An 18,409-nucleotide genomic window follows, 5' to 3' on the forward strand; every position below is an offset into this window, starting at 1 on the left:
GGCTGAAAGACATGTTTTATGGAAGATTATTTCCATTTAAGAGACATTGATTAGGTCTCTATGCATTTTAAAAATCTACAACTAAAAAGTAACATACGTGTACTTGGATCATGTGATCTAGTGTTAGACAATCAGAGAGCGTGGAGAAGCAAAAATGAGTTAATTTAACAACAATGATTGAGTTAGGTTACAAAACCCCCTTTGATGAAGAAAATATTGAAATATCATTTAATACCTTTTTAGCTGCCCCATGCCTGAACAGTTTGATTTATATGTACCCAAAGGATTTGACAGCACATACAGGGGGATCAAGAGGTTTTGTATAATTATCATCAATGTCTTTTTGCATATAAAATTTAAATTAAAAATGGAACCTGTCATTCAGGGAGGTAAGATGTATTTCTGGAGTCTAACGGATAGAGAAACCTAACTCTTTGGTTAATCGAAACTTTTTTAATGATAAATAATATATACACATTTTACTTTTTAATATGTTAACTCGTATCAAGTAGTTCACTACTGAATAACATAAAGGTAAGGACTTGACTTAAACAGCAATATTATTTTATATCAAGGAGGTAAAAGTATCGAATCTTTTCTCTGATTCTATAATGTTAAGCTTGGCTAGTATGGCAGCAGCTTCATCAGATTTTGTTTTTATCATTAGGAATGATGTACCTGATGACAGATTATGTATTTATAATAACCACCTGCTCACGCATTACTTCGTGGGAGTTTTCGTATTCGAGGTCTGGATGGATAGATTTTATGGTGTGGAGACCTTCTGGAAATAACTATAAGCTTGTTGCTTACAACACAATTTACGTTGAAGGTATTTTCAATTTTGACTTGTTGACAGACGTCGTTTTCGTGTAATATTTAGATACACCCATTCATGTACACCAATTCTTCCCTAAATATTATCTTTTTTAAGGTGTTAATTCAACGGTGTACACCGTTGTGGAATACGAAAGGATAGCTGTTCTTGAAAATGACGTCATCGGATGGTAAGAATTGTGGTCTTCAATGGTGAAGTTTCTCTCAGTAACCGTAGATTGTGAAATTGCTTTTCTTGGGCATTCGTAGTTTAAATATTCTGTAAATGAAATTTGTCATTTGAATTTCCACTCGTAAAGTATAGGCAATTTTTTCAATCGATTGGACCAGCATCACTCCAACAGGAATATTAATGCTTATCATTAATGTTTCTTTTTTCAGCCGAACCTCTCTTAATTTTAATTACTCTGACTAAAGCGCAGCAGTTAGTTAGAAGAAATCTAGTGTAATGGTCTATATCTACATACGTATTGTCTTATTTTATTCAGTGGATTGTATTCTGACTTTGGTGTTGTGGATCAGTATGAATAAGGTTATTTAATTAAGGAGAAATTCTTCTCATATTTCTTGTATCTAAAAATTAATTAAATTTCCATAGAATCAAGATGACAATATTACTAATGAAATATATGAAGATAACGAATAGAATTCAAGCTCAAAAGTCCATTAAACAATATAAAATGTAATCACAGCAAACACAGACCTCTGAAACATCAGAGGTGGGATCAGGTGATGGTATCAGATTAAATTTTTATATCAGAGAGAAGGTTAGGTAAAGGTCGTTAGCTTTTCTCTGGATATTAAGAATAACTAAATACTGTTGCCAATTATGAGATGCCTACTTTTATTTCAAAACATTTAATGTTTTTCTTGCATAAAAAGATATGTTTTTCTTCTTGCATAAAAAAGATATTACCTTAGAGAGTCTATAAAATGATATAACCAAATTGACATAAATAATTTATTTAAAATGGATATTGGCTAATTCGAATATAGTTATTTTAATATGCTTCCTATATTTATTTCTTTTTCCTATTTTCACATATGCTCAAGTTATTACGTACATTTGAAAATTACTTCGTCTTTGTGTTAAAATTATTACTAAAATCCTTTTTCTAATATAATTTTGAGAAGCATGGAGGGTATTTTCATAGGCCACCATTCCGCCAGAAATATAGTCCTTCCTAGATTTTCAAACTTGGTTTATCATTTCTATTCAAAGTTGTACAATTGTGATGTGGAAAAAAGAGAAAATGATCTTTTAAATCTCTTAAATGTAAATATATAGCAAATACTTCAAATATTTCGTTTAGTCAGAAACCTGAGAAGAATCCCACCGTAAATCTTTTGGGCAATTGCAGTTAGGACATATAGCACACAGTTTCAATTACCTAAAATATACTACGGAAAATGGTTATGAATATCATAAGTCAATGATTCAGTCCATTCTTTTCATTTTTCATATTTTTTGTAATAAATAGGTCATTTGTGGAGATTTTTCATGTCAGTCTCATACTTTTGTCTCGGGATGGAGTGAAATCTTTAGCTTAAAAATGAAAAACAATTTTTTTTACACCTTTGTTCCATATCCAAGGCTTCACATTTGCGTGGCTTAGTCAGGCATTAAACATAGTTGTCATTTTGCATTTTTCTAGGCGCTCACTCGCTGACAACGATGGCGGTAATATCATCACAAATGGAGACTGCTTAGATGAGTGTGCTATTGGATACCAGGCTTACTCGGCCCAAACTTTACAGAGAGGGGACGTATTTGATTGGAAAACGTCAGGAAACATAATAAATACTACAGCTTATGCTATTAAAGCTTGCCTTGAGGACAGTAAGAATATGTTAAATGCACTTACTTCTTTTTTCATGATCTGCATACAGTTTCCAAAGTTTAATATAATACCAATAAATTATTTCCTATTCACGATTTCTTTCAGCATTTTCAGCTGAGATAAGACTTTTATGCGTGTTATTTTTCCAAATAAATGACTTTTGATGTACTGCATTAAATATTGATAATTCATTATTTGCCACATAAAATTATTTAAGAATTGTCAAAAGCATTACACATGTAACATTTATTTACTTTCAGTTTAAAAATAAAACGCTCTTTCTTTTTCAGCAAAATTTAATAGTTTTTTCTCCATGGGTTATATATGAACGCGTCAATAACTGTTATTTTTCTTTTAAATTTTATAAGTGAAATCAAATTCCAGTCTTCTTAAATATTTACTTTTCCTCCAGATACAATTATATCCTTTAACAACCCCAATCAATCGGCGGAAATCCCAGACCACTTACCCCCAGGTTCTTTTGTGATGGTGCTGGAGGTGGGAGGGGCGGACTACGCAGAAAACGTGACATATACCGTCATGCAACACCCCTCCTCTACTTCCTCTGCCGCGTTTTTCGTGGTGGATGAAATAGGTACAATCACCTTAATAATCGACTGAGTCTTTTCTAAAAATATATATTGAGATATAGAATGAATGTTTTCAACGTAAATAGAACACTGAAAAAATTAGACTGAGAAAACGGGGACATTCAAAGGGTGAGGTAATTTTTTCAGCTCAAGTAACAGTCGCCAAAAAGATGCCGAGGGCCACTGAAAAAAAGGACTATCTGTTACTGGTAGAAGCAAAGGATGCGTGTAATACAAGTGCCACAGTGACACTTTCCATAGAATCACAGAATATGGTAATTTTGTATTTATTTTCTTTAACCATATATTCCTAAAAGTCCACCTTCTTTTCAATGGATATTGTAGAATTTATGATTCAATTAAACAATACTTGTAATTATTGAAATAAGAGTGTATAAAAAGACTCGTTTCTCTTTTAGTAAATTAAAATCGAAATTTGTTTTTGATTACCTAATGTTCAATGGCCGTAGGTGCCGAGTATAGGTCAGAATTTGTAGCCCTCCACCGGCAAGTGGTGGCAGCAATATATGAGTGAAATATTCTCGAGACACGATAAACAACAACAAAAAAAACAACCTATTGTATCCATAAGAAGCAGAATTTGTCCAACGTTTTAAATATGAAAACTTTAAGAAGAAAACACTTGTTGTGGCCTTCAACTCGACATTTAGGTATACCAACGACGTATTGTCAATTAACAATGGTTATTTACATTCTTATGTCGATACTATATATCACCGACAAGTTTGAGATAAAAGATACCACAGGATCCGACATATCTGTTTCAAATCTGGATATTTTACTTGATAAAGACGTTAATGGTAATCTAACAACCAAACTGTCCGATAAACAGATGAATTTGACTTTTCAATCGATCGTCAACTTCCCTTACTTATCCATTAATGTACCTTCATTATCTGCATATACGAGGTTTATATCTCTCAGTTGATTTGATAGGTAAGAGCATTCTCTACGTATGTACAATTTATAAAACGAGGTAAATATTGACAAACAAATAAATGAAACAAGAATATCAGCAGTCTCTTTTTTACTCATCATTTCGTAAAATCTATGATCGATACAATGACATTGTCACCAAATACAATTTATAATCGCGTCAATTTCTAACTGACGCTTTTCATATTAATTGTTATGCCATTATTTACACTCTAAATTGACGGCGGATTTTCCGTTATTTCCCGATCATGACAAGGATCTCACGGCGAGTGTGACCAGTCGCCTGGGAATGATCACTCCTCAACGGCACCTGATCCTACCTCTAAATTTTTTTGACGTCCGTGTTTGCTCTGCTCCTATTTCGTAATGTTTTATGGACTTTTTAGTTTGAATACTGTTCTTACTCCATATATTACATGTACATATGTCATAACTAAACTATAACCAGAGGGTATGATATGACTTTGATGTCAAATCAAGGCGTTTTTTTTGTCGACATAATCTTTTTTGTCAATTTTCGGTGACATTAATATTTCATAAAAGAAATGTTTATGCGACTGATAGTAAGCAAATTTAAATTTAATTTTGAATATTTCTCATGGATGGAGCAAAGTTGAATCCTCGTCCATTTGAAATCAAGAGGGATATACGTGCATTTTTTTTTTATTAATCCTGATCTTATTTGCGATTCCAGCCTCCAGAAATACTAGATCTGCCGAATTCTATGTCTGTAGCCGAGGAGACGGGTGGAGAAACTGTTCTCTACTCCACCATTGTGGAAGATCCTTCGGGGGATGAAGTTTGTTGTCTGCTAGAGACTGTATTACCAAGTTCAACGAATTTTAACGTCACTGGAAACTCGACAGCTGGTTCATCACGTGGTATCTTTTCCATTTTGACCACTGAAAATCCCGCCTTTTCTTACAAAGACATTAACTCTTATATTGTAAAATTATGTTGTGACGATAGTGCAGATAAAACTACGGGGATATTACTAGTCAATGTGAAGAAACCGGTAAAAGAAGCTGGATATGAACCACCAAGTAAGTAAAAAATAAATCATTTTACTTACATAATGAAGATTTTTTCTTCTCAACAATTTTCTAAATGTAGCCAGGCAATTTATACAATTGAGAAAGGTATTAATTTTTTAAAAACACCTACATGTACACTAAATAAACTTATGGTGCATTATTACTTCAGTAGCTATGCATTTTTCCCGTTTAAGAAGGTTTTTATGTGGCTTATCAGAATATCAAGTATATTTTGTTATTGATTACAAATGGATTTCGCATATAGAAAGACAAAATATTGTGTTATTTCATTACATACTACAAATAACAAAATAAATTTAAACTTGCACAAGGATATCTATTTGCTTTCCCCTTACAGTATTTGCATTTTAAAAAAAAACTAATTGTGTAGTTAGAAAGGTAGAGGGAAAATTTTTTTTTATTTAAAAACACTTGCGAATATGGACAATTATTTATTCGAGGAGAAGACTTTGGAAAAAATAAAACATCCTGCTGTTTTAATCCATAAAAAATAATTGTTCTTTGCTCAGTAACCCCTTTTAACTATTTTCATTTTGAGTCTTGGAAGTGTTGATAGCCTTCTGAATAATATAAGGAAAAGTTTAATTCCAGATCGTAAGTTTTAACCATGATATTTTAACTCACCTGAGTCGAAGGCTCAATTGAGCTTTTCAGTGTGCTCATGTGAGCGATGTGGCCCAGGGGCCCCTTGTTTGAAATGCCTTACTTCATGATTTACTGAGGTCTTTTAAGCTTAATGCCTTTCAAACTTGTAATGAGATTTCTTCCATTTTTCAGATTGGTTTATGTTGTCCGTGGCGATGTCATGCATTCCTGTCTTCGTTATGGGATTTTGTGCATGCTTTGTGCTAATTCACACAATGTTTGTGGTAGGATAATACACATTCGTGGTGATAAATTTCGTTATACTCATTATATATTTTCTCATATGAAAAGTATGCATCGATAGTGTTCATCTGATACAAGAAAAATAGTTATAATCTACGACAGATTGTCTGTCGTTTAATTACCGTGTTTCCAAGTGCTTCATAATTTTTTTTGGGGGGTGGGGGGGGGGGGGGGGTGACTGTTAGTATTTGCTGTATGATATTTTTTTTTTGTTTATGTGATCTCACATTTTCTCACGTTTATGCTTCATGAATGATGTAATGTGGTACGTTGTGCTGAATTCCAAAACTGCTTATTAGTTCGTACGTTTAATTGTTGTTTATTTGTTAGTTTTTTAATTCTAAATAAAGGAAATGAACCGACTTGTTGATTATTAATTTTCTGTCTTGCATGCTTTTGCGTGATTTGAGCATTAAAATGTATTCCGGTTTCTAGATAAATATGTTTTAATATTAGCAGAACGACAAACTGATCTTGTTTCATATACTTTTACATGTATATTATTTCAACAATGATAATACAAATCCCATTTCAGATAATAGTATTGAGACGTTTACAAATTCAAAAAAAAATATGATCCTTCATTTATCATCACTGATTAGTTTTTTTCCTCCATCTTTAATTTTCAATGTTACTGACCGTCTCTTCAATGGTTCAGAAGGTCATGTGCATTATCGATCACATTAGGGACAATGGCGACCACATAGACAATGATGAACAGAATCACGACAACAGATACAGCGAGTCCAACGATCGAGATCCATTTAGAAATGTTTCCTCTCTGGGCAGCCTCCTTCTGCTTGCCTTCAATGAAACTCTTTGACGACAGGAGAGAGAAAACAGTTGCTGCGCAACCGAAAGGACAGTTGCAAAGCATAGTGATCAAAGCTAAACACATGTAATTCTGCGGTTTTCTGTTGTTTGTTCTTGCTTCGACATTCCTATTATTTTCAGAGTTGTTTTCTGTCAAACTACATTTCGACTGAACAAGGGACGAGTTTGAAACGGACAGAAATTGTACAGTACATCGGTCTTCTGTCTCCCCTTTAGGAGATTCTTGTTCATTCCAAGTAAGGCTCTCGGTTTCCATGTCTCTCTAAAATCTGCAAAACAAATCGCAAACAGCAAGGATATATATATATACATCAATTGCAATGAATGGATATATTTACATAACTTCATATACATTACACGTTGCCCGAGTGGCGCAGTGGTTAGAGCGCGTCTGTTTTAGAGTCACGAAATAAGGAATCTGCAGTCTTGAGCTTTGCAATTGTAGGATCAAAGTAGGACAAATCTTGATACACCCTTAGGTCATGAGGAATCTTTGTGTGAAATAGGAACTTATTAAATTTATCCATAAGCAAGATACGAACCGTACACGAATTATGAAAAATTTCTCAGTGACCTTGGCTCGAGGTCATAACACACCTTCAGGTCATAAGTCATCTTTGTTTGAAGTAGTAGATTCAAGTTTTCCATAATAAAGATATGTACAAAACATGAATTATAAAATTTTTCATTCATTGACCTTGAACTTGCACTGATGACCTTGGGTCAACGTCATGATACACTCTTAGGTCATGAGAATTCTTGTATGAAATGGGAACTTACCAAGTTTATCCATAAGAAAGTTATGGACCGGACAAGAATTAAGAAATTTTTCTTCCAGTGACCGTGGATCAATATCATGACACACCCTAAGGTCACGAGCATTCTTTGTGTGAAATGGGAACTTACCAAGTTTATCCATAAGAAAGATATGAACCGGAAACGAATTTTGAAATTTTTCTTCCAGTGACCTTCCCCAAATTACCTTGGATGAAGGTCATGACACACCCTTAGGTCATGAGCAATCTTTGTGTGAAGTATAAGAGTCTATTGTTCTTTCTGTAAGAAAGATATGGACCGGACATGTTTGCACAGAAAGACAGACAGACAAGCTGATTCCTACATAACCCCCGCCCCCCGAAAAAAAAAACTTGGTTTGCGGGGGATATAACTATAGGAGGGGTTGCCTTTTAAAAGAATTTCTAGGAATTTTCTATTATTAGTAACCATGGTTACACAGTTCATCGAAATCAAAAACTGATATAACAAGCTAATTCAGAGAATTTGTGTCCCCCGCTTAAGGAAAAAGTAAAACATGCGCGGTTCGGGGGGAGGGAGAGTTGGATCCCCCTCACTGAATTTGTAAAATTATTAAATGTATACATGCATGTATACTGAAGCAAAGAAAATATACCAGTATGGATATAAAGATTTGATTGCTTATTCTTTATTATGTGTATAGAAGATTCTTTTTATATGGAATATTTATCACAATGTAATGATGATTTTATGAGTTTGTACAAGCCAGACCTCGTAAATTTTTCATTTGGCGTGCTGAATACTATTATTTAGTGAAAAAAAAGTATTTCCAAAAAAAAAAAGCTGTCCGTCCGGGACTTGAACTCGGGACATCTCACACTGGAAGCGAGAAACATCCCACTAGACCACGGAATCGCTTTACATAGAGTCAAGTATATGCAGAAGTGAAGTCACATACATGTATATATTCATGTTCGGTATTAAGATTTTACACAATCCATGGTGTTTGATTTATTCAGCCTTTATTAAACAGTTCTAATAGATCTATGTAATTAGAACATAAAGTCCGCCGAGAACCTGTTTTATACGCAATAACTCTCCTCATGCCCCTGTGCTAAAAATAGCGACATGTAATACTATAAATACTAATAAAACAAACGGCGCGCAATTACAATTACATTGATTAAAAGGGGTGAGAGAGGTCCTAAGGGAGTTTTGGTATAAAATTACATTGAATAAGCTTAAAATCTTCTTCAAATATCGCCCGGAAATGATAGTGTTACACACAGACAGAATGTGTAAATTTACGACCTTGAACTTTGACCTTTTGACCTAAAAATCAATAGGGGTCTTTATTAGGCCACAGGGAGTTATGTAAAATTTCATTGCAATAGCTCAAAAGGTTCTAGAGATATCGTACGTGTGGAAACAAAAAGTATTATAACAGACAGAATTTGCTTATTTATGTCCTTGACCTTTGACCTCAAAATCAATAGGGTTCTTCTTTAGTCCATAGGGGGTTGCTATGCTAAATTTCATTGCAAAAGCTCAAAGGGTTCTCGAGATATCATGTGGAAACGAAAGCGTTACAGACAGACAGAAAGACGGACGGACGGACAAACCCAAATTAATATCCCCACTTTTCAAGCGGGGAACAAATATATATCTTAGTAGTTTACTTGTGTGCAAGATTGTACTGAAGTCAAACAAAAATTGTAGAAGGAATAATAATTTGCAAGTATTTTAAATAAAAAATTTCTAATTTAAGTAGCCAAGACAAAACCCTTCAACAAAGTCAAAAACCAATATAAACAATCATGTACATGTATCGGTGAAGTCTGTTTGTGTGCCAAGTTCCATATGTTGTCGGTCTCTAGCACAACATGAGAGGGTTTTTATGTGTCAGTAATTCATCTCGAACACACACTAATTAATTCACACAAATCGCACGCTTTATAGACGCTCCGCCTTCTCATTCAAATAATACAATGACCTAGCTGTAATGGCTTAGCGGGGATTTTACAGTGAAGTATACGATTTTATTTAATCAATTTCATGTATATTTGGAAAATTTCTTTCCCCAAAAAATATTTATGAGTATCTATACAGACAATGCTTGAAGGCTTTAGCTATAAAATGACAATGTTATGATTTGAAAAGGTAAAATTCTGCATATAAAAAGGGGCGAGAAAGCAGAGTTATGAAGATTCGTTCTTTAGAAAAGTGACATTATTTTCAAATAATTTTATTGCTTTATATTAAATTTTTAACTGAAGATTTTTTTTCAGTGAAAATAATTGCCTGAATATTGATTTTTATAGACCTCAAACACTTATCCAAATTGTTGAATGAACTGTTTCATCAAATTATTATCCATATAGCTTATTGCAATTGTTTGAATCGATTAAATGATTAATTGTTGCTATCCCTGCCTTAATTTTATTCATCTGTAAATATGTTTTAATGTTATGGGGAAAAGAAAATTGAGGGCGAAATTATTCTTTTCGCTTTTTATTTCTCTCTTTAAAGTAATGAAAGGTTATTTGGCTCAAGATTTAATCTTGTAAAATGGATTCAGCACAACTACTGCTTGACTATCATTTCCAGCGAGAACTAGTTATCTCATACAGAAGGGTTATTTACGGTTTTCCTGTTTTGGCTTTATTATATGTGTGTTTATCGATTTTTTTTTACAAGTTGCATCAAACATACCACTAATATCACTGAGACGTAAACCTTCAATTGTCAGAATACGTTGTTGCTTCTGGCCTGAGGATGCATAGGCGTTACATGCATGGTTTATTCTCATTATAAAGAACTACTGAATCTCAGTCACAATCAAACTACATACAAGTTAAGTTCATTATTTCACATTAAACACACACTTAAACATGGGTCATTGGCTTGATAGATATTCTTATATTAGAGAAACAAGACTTTTACTTTACTTCAGTGCATTGTAAAGCAGTAACCTTTTAATGCAGAATTAAATGACAGACATGTGCAATTTGGATTGATTCTGTTATCTAACATTTAAGCATTGACGATTAAAAACTATACCGGATAGAAGTACACATTCAAACTACTTGTGTATGAAATATTAGCAATATATCTAGAAGTCTTTGAAAATCCTCTAAAAGTCTAGTGCTTATCATTTAGTAATAGTTTGAGTACGATAAATTCTACTTTATATGAATCATGAAATCAATTTTTTCTTTTGTTGGTAAAAAAGCATTTCTAATATATGTCCGTGATTGCTCTGCTCCAAAATACTTGAATACTGTTCGTTCTTCTCCATATATTTATCATAGAGCAGCTTGCCATAAAAATAAGGCAGTACTATACTTTCAAAAGCAGGAAAGGAATTAAAATGATTGAAATAAACTATTAACTAAGTAAAGGGAAAGTCGCCATTTCCTTGCCACTCGAGTCTTGGTAAGAAATATCTGACCATACATTTAAGGGAAATCTTGACTGATTAGAATAACTGTCAAATCCAACATTGTCAATTGAAACGATAGCTGTGCTTTCGAGGTCTGAAGGATGATGATTCAAATGAATACATAAAAGTGATCCGTTTTCTGCAAACTAATTAATGAATCCAAGCTTTTAGTTTTCAGTTAACGATAGAGAGAGAGAGAGAGAGAGGGAGGGAGAGACTTGCATTAAACATTACTTTAAAAATGTTTGTAATTTAACGTCCCTTTTGAGAACTTTTTTTATTCATGAAGGAACCACAACTCATACTCATCACCCGGGAGCGATCTTTTTGCGTCTACTGCGAAACGGGCATAGGTGTGTACGGTCTCTAAGTCCCATAGTTGGATTCGAGTCGGTGACGTAAGGATCAACTCCTTACTTTGCGACTTTACAACAGAAGCTCTACCACTGCACTGTGCGGGCGAATATTTTCAATGTAGAGCAAATTCAAATTTATTTGTCAGAATATAAAAGGCGTGCGAAGATGCCCATGGGCCACAACGCTAACCTTTGGTCAGTACATATACTGTTCATCGACTATTTGTTTTCCTTTTTAATTATTCCTATGTATAACTTTGACCCCCCCCCCCTATTGTAGCCCCAATCTATCTGTACGGAGCACAATATAAACAAATTTGAGTCTACACTACCCAGGACGGTTCTATTTCAATAAGAATAATCATGATAGCGAATAAGATTTTTTTCTTTATATTTCTATGTAAAACTTCTATCCCTCACTGGGCCCCACCTTACACCAGGGGGTCATGGTTTAAACAAATTTGAATCAATACTACCTGAAGATGTTTTCGTTTCATGATTAATTATGGCTGTGCTGTTCTTCAGAATGATTTCAAGAATGTTTTTCCAATATATTTCTATGATCCCCCATTGCAGGCACGTAGCAACAGGGGGCCTACCCCCCCCCCCCCTCCCCCAACTTTTTTTCCCAACATTACTTTTACAGTTCAAAATGTTCATTGAAAGGCTAGTTGCTCCCCTCACTTCAGAGTAGAGGAAGCCGATATCAGGGAAGTGTAGTATTAAATGCCAAAAAATTGGTACTGAAAGAAGTTGGCATTGAAAAATTGGCCCCTATCCCCCCTCCCCTTTGCTTGTCAACTTTTTTCAGGTAAGCCAAAAAAAAAATTCTCTGCTCCCCTTAAAACTCGAGGCCCTGTGTCACGATAGGTGTTGGCACGATAGAGAACCCTTGCGCAACGACTCTTATCGCCAAGTAAAGGTCTACACTTGAAGCCATTCACCGGTATATGGTGACGTTTCTACATTAGTGAAAAATTCTTGAACGGAACGTAAAACATGCTGGAAGAGGTTGTGTTCCTACTTTTTGAATTAATTTGAATATATGGCTCTACCCAGGGATGCTTTGTAGCACGTTTGGTTGAAATTGGCTCTGTGCTGTAAAAGAAAACATTGAAAATGTAAAAAGTTTGTAGACGGACGAACAGAGAAACGGCATCGGATCAGAAATTCTCACTTTAGCTTCTTTGCTCAGGTGAGCTATAAATAAGTTTACAAGTAGCTTGAATGACAATTGGCAGTGATATTTTGTCCAATTACTTAATACTATATAAACAAACGTTTAAGTTGGTGGAATAACAATTTTTACTGACCAGTTTGTGGCGACATCAATACATATGTTAATGCATTTCTAAGGCAAGTAAACCCGAAAGTAATTTTAAAACAAATATTTTACTTTCAGGTCAGTCGATACCTTCCTCAATTATCTGTTTTGTATATTTTCGTAATGTATGAAAATATTAAAAATTTTAATAATCTTCTGATTTCATAACTGGTTCCTTATAGTCTGTAAAAAATTGAAACACTAAAAAATTTGATATTGGAAGAATTAAGATTTTTTTAAATGGATAATATAGGAAACATCATCTTCTGGTTTCTTCCACCAATTCCTGGTAGGCATACCTCAATTCTGTGCGAGTAAATATGGTAATAAAAGTAGCAATACAATGAAAAAATCTTGAAGAACAAATATATTATAGAGGAACCTATCGCCTGTCCTTCAACAACAAACAAATTAACCAGTCTAAATTATCGAAAATACATTTTACTCGCCGGGAAAAGAGAATTTAATGTATAAAAATGTATAGGAACTTACCTTGCGCACATCTTCATTAGTAACCAACAGCCAATCTACCAGCCGGAGCCAGAAATCGTATTGAAATGCCACTGGAACTGTCGTCTGTCATGGACATAACCAAGGTATCGATTTTCAATCCAAATGTACATTTTCCAAAAGCAACGACTTTGATTTCTCTCAGGTTTACAAATAAATGAGCAATATATATTCATTATCTGCTTCCAAGTAGCTTTGGTACCGTAAGATAAAGAAAAAACTCTCTGTAAGACTGTTTGTGGCTTCGTTGAAGTACAGATCTGGCACAGCAGAATGATGTTTTACGGTGATGTTCAAGATTTCATATGAATTTTCAAATTTAATATTATAAGAAATGAATTTGTTTAATTGCATTGGGGTTTTGATACTCTGAAAAAAATTCTTTCTTTGATTTGATTAAAAATGAATTACACACTTTTACTCGAAATCCTTAATTAGGGGACGACCATTTAATTTTGAAGGTGGAGGGGGAGGGTCGCTGGCAAATTTTTCCGAGTCAGATTATTTATTTTTGATAAAATCAAGAACAGATTATTTATTTTAATCTTCACTAAGTCCAAAATAAAATCGTGGAGGGGGGTAACAACACTCGTCATGGACAGATTATATATTTTTTTGTCAGTTGAGGAAAGGTTTCAACATTTTCAAGGATAGGTTATATATATTTCCGAAATCTTCCAGCCATCCCCTCTTAGTATAAATCAAAATGCCGTTCCCTTATATAATCCAGCTGTATTTTTTTTTGTTAGAAAAACAAAATTTCTAAAATTTTCATAACTATGGCGTCAATGCTTATTAATTTTGAAAAAAGTTACATATGTTTATCAGTTTTAATTAGTTTTATAGAAAGAGAAAAAAAGTTACAAATGGTTAAAATGTGTAAAAATCTGGCATTGCGATATTTTAGAATTAGTTTTATTACTATAATAATACAAGATCAAAAGGAATTTTATATTTGGGAAAAAATTAACAATAATGATTTTTTTTTTAAATTTCAGGGTTTGTTTGCCTTGTAAAAAGAGACAACCAAAACAAAAAGAACACAAATCAGATCTTGTCGACTCGACACACCCATCCTGAGCTCTCCGTATTGACGATGATAAAAAAAAATCAGTCATTGCTAACATATCAGTCATTCACCAGGCTTTGTAATTGCACTTGCTAAAAAAAAGATCATGATGTGCGAAATCTATTGAAATGCCTCCAACATTAATTTATTTGTAAGTAAAATGGTATAATGGTTTTGTTATGTATCGCTTACGGATCTGATTATCTTTCTCAATCAGTTGAAAAGCAAAGTTAGTAAACACGGCATAAAACACGGATCCCTGGATATTTCTTGGGCAGGGAAAGTGTATAAAAAGCGTAACTAGGCATCCCATTTGAACAGTCATTTTCCGTGAGACTGACATGGTCAAATGAGTATATATTGCTTTACGTCCCATTCGAGAATGTTTTATATTGAGACGTCACCACGAACAGGGAAAGGGCTTTAAATCTCAACTTATGTTCGGCATTAAGTGCCATTGATGGATATCTTTATTATGCCAACGCCTGTCCTTACACGGGGCCTCGGTTTTTAAGATCTCATCGGAAGGACCCGGAATTTCAATTCAACGTGCTGAGCGCATGGCGAAGGAACTGTTGCTACATATTTTTATCGAGTTTGGTCAGTCGCAGTCGGGATTCCACCTTACGACCACGGAACGAGCGCTCTACCGACTGACCTTGTATGACAGTGACGTGGTCTGTATAGAAGCAATGATTTCAATTTGTATGAAAGAAGCGCATGTCAGACAAAATTGGACCCATACCCCGCGAGGGCAGTGGAAAAATCGTTTGTTCCAGAGCCGTTGCGATACTAATGACTAGTAATAAAAAATATTTGTTTAACTATAAATTCAAGTGTCATGATAAAGTACAAAACACGCTATTTGAAAGGCGCGTGGTTTCCATAGCAACAATGCGAAAAATTATTTTTGGCTTGCTTTTTTCTATTATACCCTTTGTTCTGAAAATTTATATATGAGTTTTAACCAAATCTGTTTCTATGCCACTTTCCACATTTTTTAACTAAATGCTCGATGCTTGCTGATTTTGACTCTTAAATCTCAACTTATGTTCGGCATTAAGTGCCATTGATGGATATCTTTATTATATAGAGAATTTCAATTCAACGTGCTCGCCGATAGACTTGCGACGATCAATAATTGTTTATTTCCTTGTTTAGGGATGAGACCGCTACGTTTACTTTATTAATTTATTATAAAAACTTGAAATATATCCATAAGGAAGTGCACTTAAGCAATACTTAATGGACCCCTTTTCTGTGGCGTTTTACTTTATTGTACATGTAAATATTTCTGGAAGGTATCTATCCTCATAATTATATTCAGTTATTATTTTTTTTTGGGGGGGGGGGGGGGGGGGTTAACTGAATTCAACAAAAATAATATAAACTGATATGCACACCATTTATATATCATATAATCACAGAATCGTTTTGTTTTAGTAATAAACACTAGTGAATATTTCTTATTAAAAAGCAGATTAAATAACCTTCATCTCAATCAGCATGGATTTTAAACAATTGAAATTTTTCAAATGCCTACAGATATAAAGTTAGACACTCGTGTAGGTAGTAGAACACAACTTGCATTGTAATGACATCCGGTTATATAAAATAAGACAATTAATTTGTACATAGATCATTCTTAATATATTACATCACAGGAGTCGGCAGTTTTAGAATAAACCAATGTAAACATAACCTGTGAGCTTCGCGAGCGAAGCGACAGGAATGCAACGCGTATTTGGCGATTTCTGCTCTGGCGCTTCATTTAGTGAAAATAACAAACGCATGCGACTCAGTTCATGTCAGTTGATGTGTCCCACCTGATTTCTGGTGCAGTCCCCTTTTTAATCGCCGTTATTGACCCTAAAATCTAACATAAACAACATTTCGAAAACAATCAGCCGCCATGAGAGTTTTGAAATCGCTCGTACTGGTGTCATGGGTAAGTATGCAAGAGAGTTGACATCAATATCAGGCATGATCTCTTCCTTTGTTTCCTTAAGGAATGCACGGCTAAGGGTACCTGCCAAAAACATTTCCCATGTTTATATACAACTCCGAGGTCATAACGCTGTAATTTTAGCAGAATTGGCTGTAGTCTGGCAGGCGCTTGATAAAGCGGTTTGCGAAAAATTGCCTGGAGTGGCTTGTGGTCGCTCTCCATCAACACGTGGCGGCCAAATACATACTAATGAAATTTGGTACATCCGAATGATATCGCTAATACCTCTTTTTCTATTTGGGCGTAGTTTTGCGGACTCTTTTTTAAATGCTAATAAAGCTCGCAACCCATATGCAATTGGCTGACCATCCTGAACAAGAGCAGCACCAAGGCCCTTCAAGCTGGCATCTACAGTCAAGGTAAGTGGTTTTCTCGGGTCAAAGTAACGCAATACAGGTGTAACGACGACCAAAGAACTTAAGAAAACTTAACGAGACTGCTGATACTCTTGTTTCATCAACTTGTTTGTCAACAAGAAGTCTGTGAGCCAATACTCACTAGTAATATCCCCGTTCTAATGTGAACATACACTATCATGTTAATAAACACAAGTTCAGTGACGGACATACGCACAGATAAACAGACATCAGACGTAAATAAAAATGATTCCTACGATATGGCATGCCTTAACAAAGATTGTACTAAATTTTGAAGCATCTGCGATGAGTACTATCTGAGAAAACTGCAACGAAAAATATGTATGAAACGGACAGAAGCACTGAAAAACAAGAAGTTGACATCCGATTTGAACAGAAATAAATCCCACCATATATCATGTCTCACTCAAGAGTGTGATAAAATTTCAAGCATCGGTGATGTAGCTGCTGAGAAAACTGCGACCAAAAATTTGTTATGGACAGACAGACGGACAGACACACAAGGGTGAAACAGTATACCCCCCACTCTTTTGGAGAGGGTAAAATATTTCACTTTAGAAATTGTTCTACGTATGCGAGGATGCTCTCGCGCATCGAATCAAGTGAGAGATATAAACTCCGTATGCAGGTGTTGAACTAAATAAGACACGCATAAAAACTATTCTAACTGTAAATAGAACAGTTATATTATTAAATATCCATTGGATGCACTTGTAATTTAAATGCTTTTAAAGATCTCTTAACAAATTTCAATCCGTTACATGTATGACGTACCTCATTCTACACGGTAGGTCCATAAATGGCGAAGGATCTTGAGGAGAATGGTTTGTGATTTAGAATTTTTACGCAAAATTATCGATGGAGCACATGTTTATAAGTGGAAGCCCTAATGTGTAGCTATCATGCAAATACATGGGACGGTCACGGTCATCAAGACATCTAAAAACAAGAGGCACATGGGCCACATCGCTCACCTGAGAAGCTTTGACCATGCGATTCTTAACCAGATTTCCCCCTTGTAATACCTACTGTGACCCCATCGTACCCCAGGGGTCTTAATTTGGACAATTCAAATTCCCTATTGTGGCCCCTCCCAACCCCGGGGGTCATGATTTGAACAATTTAGAATCTACACTACCCCAGGATGCTTCCACATAAGTTTCAGCTTTCCTGGCCCAGTGGTTCTTGAGAAGAAGATTTTTCCTATATATTTCTATGTAAAACTTTGATTCCCTATTGTGGCACGGCCCAATCCCGGGCGTCGTGGTTCTTAAGAAGAAGATTTTTCCTATATATTTCTATGTAAAACTTTGATTCCCTATTGTGGCACGGCCCAATCCCGGGGGTCATGATTTGAAGAATTAAGAATCTACACTACCCCAGGAAATGATTTCTTCGAAATAACCCTGGAGTCCGATGCCCGGGTCCTGGTAAATTTGCAGGCGGGCATGTAAAAATTGCCAAATTACATGCCCGGAGGGCATGTGTAAATTTTCTGTCAACGTACAATATGTTTACTTGCCATTTCTTCCATCGTACCCAAGTTAATCGCGTAACTTGCTTTC

The 18,409-nt window shown here is 34.8% G+C and overlaps 1 protein-coding gene and 1 long non-coding RNA gene across 2 annotated transcripts; one reads left to right on the forward strand and one right to left on the reverse strand.

The window, feature by feature from the left end:
* Window positions 1-248: 248 nt before the first annotated feature.
* LOC134257392 (uncharacterized) lies at window positions 249-6,314 on the forward strand. Its single transcript, XM_062740017.1, has 8 exons — window positions 249-315; window positions 668-832; window positions 935-1,007; window positions 2,493-2,677; window positions 3,091-3,273; window positions 3,416-3,543; window positions 4,920-5,268; window positions 6,058-6,314. Exons 1-8 carry the CDS (start codon window positions 273-275, stop codon window positions 6,156-6,158), a joined length of 1,227 nt encoding a protein of 408 aa, XP_062596001.1. The 5' UTR covers window positions 249-272; the 3' UTR covers window positions 6,159-6,314.
* A 282-nt stretch (window positions 6,315-6,596) lies between these two features.
* On the reverse strand, window positions 6,597-13,509 carry LOC134257393 (uncharacterized). Its single transcript, XR_009989910.1, has 2 exons — window positions 13,373-13,509; window positions 6,597-7,271 (listed from the first exon to the last, which is right to left on the reverse strand). It is a non-coding gene; the product is annotated as an uncharacterized LOC134257393 (long non-coding RNA).
* Between the last annotated feature and the right edge of the window lie 4,900 nt (window positions 13,510-18,409).

This window comes from Saccostrea cucullata, unplaced genomic scaffold (assembly GCF_032062105.1).
Source record: "Saccostrea cucullata isolate Sc308-1 unplaced genomic scaffold, CSIRO_AGI_Scuc_v1 ctg3192, whole genome shotgun sequence".
In the NCBI taxonomy this organism is placed as follows: Eukaryota; Metazoa; Mollusca; class Bivalvia; order Ostreida; family Ostreidae; genus Saccostrea; species Saccostrea cuccullata.